Raw genomic sequence first — 9,152 nt, 5'->3', positions numbered from 1 at the left:
TCCCCTCCCCTTTCCTCCCCTCCCCTTTCCTCCCCTCCCCTTTCCTCACTCTCTCTCACTCTTGCTCTTTTCTTTTATACCGTATTTTCTTTTGATAGTACAACAAGAAATATTTCCCATATCACTAAATATTCTTGACTGACACCAGGGTTGTTGAGAGCTCAGACCCTGGAGCTAAGTGGTACTTGTGTTCTTGATATACCCTTTATTGGCCCTGTGACCTTGGGCACATTTTATAAAATGTCTCTGCTTCAGCCTCTACCTGACATCCCTCTTTTCTTATCTGTAGAGTGGGATAAAAATGGTCAATACCTACCTCCTGGGGTTGTTTTAGGGATTGAATGGCTTAAGATGTGTAAAGTGCTTAGAATAGTATTTATCACATACTAGGCCCTCAGTTGGTAGCTTCTGTTAATATTATCATCATCATTAGTGTTATGTCATTCCACAGTATTGTTATTATTGATAGTATAGTGTTCAGTAATATGGATATATACCATAATTTATTTAAATGGGTTTCTTTGGTTAGATTGTTTCCATTTCCCCCTCTGTTTTGCAAACAACCTACCAGTAAATATTTTTGTAGCTAGATTTTTTTTGGGGGGGTGTGTGGTGGTAATCCTTGATTATTTTCTAAAAATAATTTGTTTTTATTTATTTTGAGAGAGAAAGAGAGAGAATCCCAAGCAGGGTCCATGCCATCAGCACAGAGCCTGATGCAAGGCTCCATATCACAACCATGAGATCACAACCTGAGCTGAAATCAAGAGTCAGACACTCAATGGACTGAGCCACCCAGGTGTCCCTGTAAGAATAAATTTTTATGAGTGGTATTGCATGGTCAAAGGCCTTGAGTGTATTTTAAGTATTGATTGCATATTGCCAAATTTCCCTTTAGAATGATTATGCCAATGTATATTCCATTGAATTGTCTAAGAAAGTGTTCATTTCTTTGCACCCTTGTGCTACTTTGGGTATTATCATTAACACATATACCTTTGCCGTTTTAATGGGTAATAAGTATAACCTTAGTGCTGTTTTAGTTAAATCTTCCCTCCGCCCAATATTTCTATGACCCTAACCTATAAAAAAGGTAAAGAAGAAATACTTCACTGAATTTCTGCAGGGAGAATTGATAGCAGTAGCTATGTTCCTCTATATGCTTGCTGGGTTTGTGTGTCCCATAGCACAGGCATATGCTGCAGCAGCTTATAACTGAGCCCTTTGCTCTCAGTTGAGGATCAGAAGGCTGAGCTGTGCTGATTCATTTAACTGCACATTATCATGATCTTGAGGAGGGCACTGCTCTGGCACTACATAAAACCAGTAAGCACTCATTTGTCCAATTACATTTTCTCTGTTGGAAGTACTCAGTAGAATTGCTGACCAGTTGTTTCAGTATTCAGAGATTTCTGTTCTCTCGTGGACTACTCAGCCCCTACAGCATGTGAGATTTAGGGAAGTGCTTCTCTGAAAATGAACAATGTTACTTGGATTGTTCTGGGGAAATTACACAGCTGATCCTGGGATAGATAAATTGTGAGGTATGTGTTGTTTTTGACACCAACCTTTTATCAGCCTTGACTACAGTCCTCTTCTTCCTTTGCTATCTTTAATCATAGATATCTAGAATTTTCCTTACTAGCCTTCTGGCTGCAGAAGAACAAAAGGTATTATATTTTTGGGAAGATGGAACACTTTAACTGAGGTCTATCCTGATGGGGCTTTGTCTCTAGACCTACATCATTGGAAACTCCTCATAGAGTATATGTATGGTTTTCTGTATTCACAGAACTATGTGTTTAGATCTGTAGGAAGAACTGCAAGACGTCTTTCTGCTAAAACTATGTGAAAGATGTAATAGTCAAATTTTTTAAGTCTTAGGTATTGGCATATCCCAACAATCTGTACAGTTTTAGGGTGGGATAGTTTAGGGGTGATTATGATTTGCACTCATTCACATTTAGAGGTTGTCTGAAATTGAGCACCAGGAAGATCAGATCCATCTACTCTGGCGCTAAATGTGTGGAGAATTTTTAAAGTCTGTCCATATTCAAGTGGAGATCAAAGAAGTCCAACTGAAAAGAACTCTGGAGTGACAGTGACAACTGTGGATTGAACCAAAGTGCTTTTCAAAAGGGCTATTTTGAAGATTATGATTCTGATTTTGGAGAAACTGTGGTGATTGGCAGTGCAAAGAATCACATGTAAAATTCTTTAATTAAAAATTTATTGACCTAAGGGGCGTTCAGGAATCTACTCCTGAAATCATTGTTGCACTACATGCTCACTAACTTGGGTGTAAAGTAAAAAAAAAAAAAATCATTGTCTACTAAAGTCTGAGGCCTGTGTTTTGTTAGGCTTGCTTTCTGGAGATTTAGGATTTGATTTTAGTGGGCCATGTTTCCAAGTTTCTTTGTATGCCTTATGATCTTTTGTTGAAACTTGGGCATTTGATAAAACACCCACATCACCTCTTTGCAGACTGGCTTCATGCAAAGAAAAGTCTTCCCCTTCAGCCTAGCATGAAGGCCTTTATTGGGCATGGGTCTTCTCTGGGTCTGTGGGTGTGCTTTGTACCCAATCCCCCTGTAAAAATGTCTGCTTTTTAAATGTATTAATTTCTATAAGAGTTTCACAAGTCCAAATCCTAGACCATTTGACCACCTTCGTATTGATAGACTCCACTGTTGTTGTTTTTTAAAAGATTTAATTTTTTTTTTTAATTTTTTTTTTTTAACGTTTATTTATTTTTGAGACAGAGAGAGACAGAGCATGAACAGGGGAGGGGCGGAGAGAGAGGGAGACACAGAATCTGAAACAGGCTCCAGGCTCTGAGCTGTCAGCACAGAGCCCGACACGGGGCTCGAACTTACGGACCGTGAGATCATGACCTGAGCCAAAGTCGGACGCTTAACCAACTGAGCCACCCAGGTGCCCCAAGATTTAATTTTTTTAAAGTAATCTCTACACCTAACGTGAGGCTTGAGCTCACAACCCTGAGATCAAGAGTTGCGTGCTCCCCCGACTGAACCAGCCAGGTACCCCAATACAATCCCATTGTTATTTATGGTTTGTGGTCATCTTTAGCAGTACAATTCATTCTACCTCTCTCTTTTTGAGCACAGATGTCATCCTGGTAATCTTTGGCAAGAAGGCACTGGCAAAACCGTGATGTAAATTTTTGGAATTAAGAATAATGAGAAATTTAATAAAATTTAATAAAAAATAAAATTGGAGGAAAAAATATTTGAACTTGTATGCACATTATGATGCTCAGAATGTATAATGATGACAAAATTACAAGTTGACTTGAAAATCCACAATTGCAATGGGATGTTTTAATATATCCTATCAGCAAATGGATAAGATAATATTTGTTAATATCTAACAGTTAATAAAACATTTTAAGGAACATGTACAGAAAAAAATTATTACCTAAAAAAAACGCTTTAATTTCTTTGTAATTGAAGTATAATTGCCATAGTGTTACATTAGTTTCAGGTGTATAACATAGCCATTCCATAGTTCTGTACATTACTCAGTGCTCCTCACAATGAGTATGGTAACTATACAACTTGTTACATTATTGACTGTATTCTCTATGTTGTACTTTTCATGTCTGTGCCTTATTTATATTTTCTAACTGGAAGTTTTTACCTCTTAATTCCCTTCATATTTGCCTATCTCCCCCCATCCCTGTGCCCCTTCTTCTGTATATGAGAGTAAATTTGTTTTTTTTTTTTGTTTGTTTTTTTATATTCCAGATATAAGTGAAATCATATGGTATTTGACTTTCTCTATCTGACATCACTTAGCAACATATCTTATAGGTCCATCTATGTTGTCACAAATGGCAAGATATCATTCTTTTTATGGCTGAGTAATGTTCCATGTATATACCACCTTTTTTTTTTTTTTTGAAGTTGCAGTATAGCTAACATACAGTGCTATATTATTTTCAAGAGTGTAATATAGTGATTCAACAGTTCCGTACGTCACCCAGTGTTCATCATGACAAGTGCACTGTTTAATCCCCATAACCTTTTTTACCCATCCCACACCATCTGTCCTGTGGTAACCATCAGTTTGTTCTCTATAGCTAAGAGTCTGTTTCTTGGTTTGTCTTTCTCTTTTTCCCTTTGCTTTTTATTTATTTATTTATTTATTTATTTATTTATTTATTTTTGGTTTGTTTCTTAAATTCCACATATGAGTGAAATTATATGGTAATTTTTTTCTCTAACTTATTTCTGTTAGCATTATACTCTCTAGCTCTATCCTTAATTGTTGCAAATGGCAGTAAGGTTTTGTTCTTTGTGTGTGATAAACATAGGTGTGTGCATATTTATTTTCAAATTAGTATTTTCATTCTGTTTGGGTAAACATCCAGAAGAGGAATTACTGGATCATATGGTAGTTCTGTTTTTAATTTTTTGAGGAACTTTCATACTATTTTCCACAATGGTTGCACTAATTTACATTCCACTAACAGTGCACGAGGGTTCCTTTTCTCCACATCCTTGCCAGCAGTTGTTATTTCCTGTCTTTTTGATTCTAGCCATTGTGACTGGTATGAGGTGGTATCTAATTGTGGTTTTGATTTCTGTTTCCTGGATGATTAGTGATGTTGGGCATCTTTGCATGTTTCTATTGGGCATCTGTACGTCTTTGGAAAAATGTCTTTTCCAGTCTTCTGCCCATTTTTAAATCAGATTATTTGTTTTTTTGATGTTGAGTTATATAAGTTCTATATTTTGGATAGTATAACTTTATTGGATATATCATATGCAGATATTTTCTCCCATTCACTGTGTTGTCTTTTTGTTTTATTGAGGGGTTTTTGTTTTTGTTTGGTTTGTTTTGATTTGGTTTGTTTGTTTGCTATACAAAATCTCTTTATTTTAGTGTAGTCCCAGGAGCTTATTTTTACTTTTGTTTGCCTTGCCTGAGGAGACATATCCATAAATATGTTGTTTAGGGTAATGTCCAAGAGATTATAGCCTATGTTTTCTTTTGGGAGTTTTAAGATTTTGGGTCTCAACTGACTAAGCTACCCAGGTGCCCCGGACCATTGTGTTTTCATTTTCATTTGTCTTCATGTATTTTTTTTTTAAATTTCTTCTTTGATTTCTTCATTGATCCATTGGTTATTTAGTTGCACATGTTTTTGTTTATTTCAGGTTTTTTGTTTTTTTGTTTGCTTTTGATAACTGATTTCTACTTTTACACTGTTGTGATTGGAAAAGATGCTTGATATGATTTCAGTCTTCTTAAATTTATTGAGTCTTGTTTTGTGGCCTAAGATGTGATCTATGCTGGAGAGTGTTCCATGTACATTTGAAAAGAATGTGTATTCTGCTGTATATGAATGAAATATTCTGTATATATTTGTTACGTCCATCTAACCTTGTTGATTTTCTGTCTGGATGACTTCTCCATTGATGTAAGTGGGGTGTTAAAGTCTCCTATTATGATTGTATTACTGTCAGTTTCTCCCTTTATACCTGTTAATATTTGCTTTATGCAAATTAAATATATATATTTTTAAAGTTTTCACGTACTTATTTGTGAGAGAGAGAGAGAGATTGAGCAGGGAGGGGCAGAGAGAGAGGGGGACAGAGAATCTGAAGCAGGCTCTGTGCTGACAGCATAGAGCCTGATGTGGGGCTAGAACTCATAAACCATGGGATCATGACCTGAGCAAGGTCCAATGCTTAGTCAACTGAGCCACCCAAATGGCCCTGAAATTAAATATTTTTAATGGATGCTCGTTTATTTATAGGTCTTGGTATTATGTTTCCTCTTTTTTCTTCCTTCTCCCTTTTGCCCTATACAATGTCTGAATATTTATTTTCTTGATTTTCAGTGTTAACATATTTGGAGATGGTTGTAGAACTTCTCTCTACATAACAGCCAAGCTATATGTGTTTCTCTGTCCATCCCCAAGAAAGAGGATCAGATTCTCCAGATGTGGGAAGGGATCCACTAAGTGTGGTCAATATTATAATTGTTTTGAATCATTTTTGTCAACATGTTTAGTTTATGTTTCAACTTAAGATTTTATTTAAAAGAACATGCAGGTTTTTTATTTATTAAAATGGATCTTGGGTTTAAAAAGGTAAACATCTCTTACTTAAAACTGTGGCTGTGATATTTTTTTTGAAGTTATAGAAACACTGTTACCTTTTACCAAAGAGTTTTCCCCAAATTGAAGAATGATGTGGTACTCTTAGTAGGAGATATGCTGTATTTGATCTGAACTAATTTTTGCAGTTTATGTGAAAATATACTTATTCCATTCACTATTAATCCTTTTGCCTTAGATAAAATACCCAGGAGCTGATATGGATATCACTCTATCTGCTCCATCATTTTGCCGTCAGATCAGTCCAGGGGAGTTTGAATACCAGAGAGCATACGGCTCTCAGGAACCTCTGGCAGCCTTGCTGGAAGAAGTCATAACAGATGCCAAACTCTCCAGCAAAGAGAAGAAGAAAAAACTGAAGCAGGTAAAAGAAGAATATTCTTTAGAAGTCATTTCTTCTGCCTGCTGTTCTTATATTTTTTCTTTTTATTCTCTGTTTTACTAAGTTTCATATAAATCTCATCTTCTATGACATAGCAGTTTTGAAAGTATATTACTCAATTTATACATTCCGGCAGTCTCATTGTTTTACACAATTGTGGTCTGTTTTCCACGTCTTTATTTTCCAGTGTAGATATTTTACCATTGTTGAACTCTTCATTTGTGGAGCTCTTCTCTATTATTTGTCCTTTGTTTTGGTATGCGGCTTGATGTGTTAGTGGAGTAATTACTTTAAATTCAGAGAAGCTATCAAATGAGGACAGGTTCCTTTTGATTTTTTTTTGAAAGGCAAATTATACTGAATTTGCAAATAGAAAATGTGTAAAACTGGAAAGGCTTTGGTTTTAGATCACCAGTATCAAATTGTTTTTTTGCCTCAGGCAGCACTAAAAGTTTTTAGTTCCTGCTAGGAACAAGGTTTAGGGTTTCATTGAATAGTGTTTAACTCACACTAGATTTGCTTCGACCATTCTTAAAGTATTGATTCCAGATTAAGTGAATTGTTTTTATTTTTGAAGTCTGACTCCTGCAAGCTTGATCCCTGATCACATCATGCATATAGGATTATACACAGATCACCAGAGTTCTAGACTCCCAATCGTATTTTTCTCAGTAATTTTGGAGAAGAGTTCAGTGTTGAGGATGAAGGAAAAGCATATTGCCTCTCTTTAAGCTTTTCATAAAGTCATATATACTGGAATGTTTTCCCTTCCATTTGAGCAGAAGCAGGTGGGACTGAGTTGGAGAAGCTGGGAGATCGTGAAATGTAGTTGGGCCAAAATTTTCTTTAACTGTGTAGAACATAAGTTATTTTCAAGTCAGGATTACTTGTGAATATTTTTAAAGTGAAGTCTATTTATAGTTAGCAGTGGGGGAAATTTTAAGAAATAAGACCAAAATGAGAAGTGTATTTGAAGCTTTGATCAAATTTAAGTTGAATTAGATCTATAGCAAGTGGAATCAAATGATCTTACCAAAAGAAATGGATTTGTGTTGGAGTGAATTTGATTACGATTAGTTGTCTTGTTATTCTCTTTTCTGATAGAGAACAATAAACATTGAAACAAAACAAAAACAGCTTGTATGGAATCAGATCAGAAAGTCTTTAATTTTAAAATTAGATCGCCTAATTTTATTGGCCCTTATGTGGGGTTTTTTTGACTCATCTTGAATCTTTTTTTTTTTTTTTTTTAGTTTCAAAAATCCTATCCTGAAGTCTACCAAGAACGATTTCCTACACCAGAAAGTGAAGCACTTCTGTTTCCTGAAAAACCGAAACCGAAACCACAGCTCCTGATGTGGGCACTAAAAAACCCTTTCCAACCATTTCAAAGAACTAGAAGTTTTCGGATGTAGTGCTTACATAGCTCTTAGAGATCTCTGTTGCTGTTGCCTCGAGCAAATTGGTGGTTATAGGAGGATTATGGCGATGGAAGAAAGAAGAGCAGAAAATAGAGGCTACGGAAAATAGAAAGTTACCGGACTTCCTAAAATGTTGAGCCATTATCAGTATTTTTGTAAAACCCAATGCTATTTTTAAAGTGTACAAATCAGTTAAAAGTTGAGACAAATGTATAGTGGTATGGTTAATATGCGTGTCTGTAATTGTTACAAAATTTGTGGGTAGTTTTATTTTTTTATTTGTTATCTTTCATGGTGTTAATAAAATAATTGTACATTTCAGTTACTGATGTCTTTGTTATAACCAAGTTTTAAAAATAGTGTATGTACTTGAATAAGAGAGACACTGGGTACTGCTACTGTGATGCTCTTGACTTTACAGCTTAATAGTTGTGACTTCTCTTTGTGTAAAATTTGGTTTTCATTGTTGTACAGAGAGTCTTAAGGCTCCACATTATGATGACTGTGTCTTTTATTGCAGATTCGTTGGATGTTATGACAGCTTTAACTAAAGCTGGTTCTTTTAGAACATATATTAACTGGTGTTCACCTATATTTGGGGTTGATTTTCATTTGCCTGCAGTGGTATCATTTCAGTCTTGGCTGGAGATGGAAAATTGAACTGAGTAATCTTTTTGGGTCCCCTTGTTCCTGTGATTGTGAGTCAGGTCTTTGTTGTTTCATGAAAAGCACAAATAGGTTAAGTAAAACAAGACTACTTCCTTTGTATTTCTCCCACCTTCCTCATCCTTTGGAAAGTAAATGGAATGTAAATAAATACTGGTTTTTGTTTTTTTATGCTCTGTGGTGTTTCTTTTTTGGTATTTATTTCGTTCAGTTAGAAAACATCTTCAGATGCTGAAGTTCATCATCTTGGCCAGTGTCCTCACATCATTCATTTATTTCTATGATAAAATGAGTGATGTTAGGCTTTTTATGAGCCTTCAGGAGCCTTTGTCCGTTGTGGCTAAGTGATAGGATATCTCTTGAGATTAGAGTACCTAAAGACCCAGTTTGCTTTGCCCTTTTGCAAATAATGGTACACTTAGATTGAAGCATCTGGAAGCCTTCTTCTATAAGTAATTGCCCTAAATTTTAAGAGTAACAGTCACTAGTTGGCTTTGGACTGAATTCCCTTGCCTTTGCTCTGGCCCTGTTCTTT

General features: G+C 35.6%; 1 protein-coding gene and 1 non-coding gene across 3 annotated transcripts in view; both read left to right on the top strand.

Moving 5' to 3' along the window:
• Positions 1–8,793, top strand: part of DEPDC1B (DEP domain containing 1B) — an 85,719-nt gene extending 76,926 nt beyond the window's left edge. For both annotated transcript variants that reach the window (XM_049648547.1, XM_049648549.1), the window contains 2 exons: positions 6,327–6,512; positions 7,784–8,793. In XM_049648547.1, the coding sequence (XP_049504504.1) occupies positions 6,327–6,512; positions 7,784–7,945 (348 nt within the window). In that variant the 3' untranslated portion in view covers positions 7,946–8,793. The remainder of the gene's footprint in view (positions 1–6,326; positions 6,513–7,783) is intronic.
• LOC125935898 (small nucleolar RNA SNORA18) lies at positions 1,703–1,833 on the top strand. Its single transcript, XR_007461877.1, has one exon. It is a non-coding gene; the product is annotated as a small nucleolar RNA SNORA18 (small nucleolar RNA).
• Positions 8,794–9,152: the final 359 nt, after the last annotated feature.

This window comes from Panthera uncia (assembly GCF_023721935.1).
Source record: "Panthera uncia isolate 11264 chromosome A1 unlocalized genomic scaffold, Puncia_PCG_1.0 HiC_scaffold_17, whole genome shotgun sequence".
Lineage (NCBI taxonomy): Eukaryota > Metazoa > Chordata > Mammalia > Carnivora > Felidae > Panthera > Panthera uncia.
This window is presented reverse-complemented; position numbering and strand designations above follow the sequence as displayed.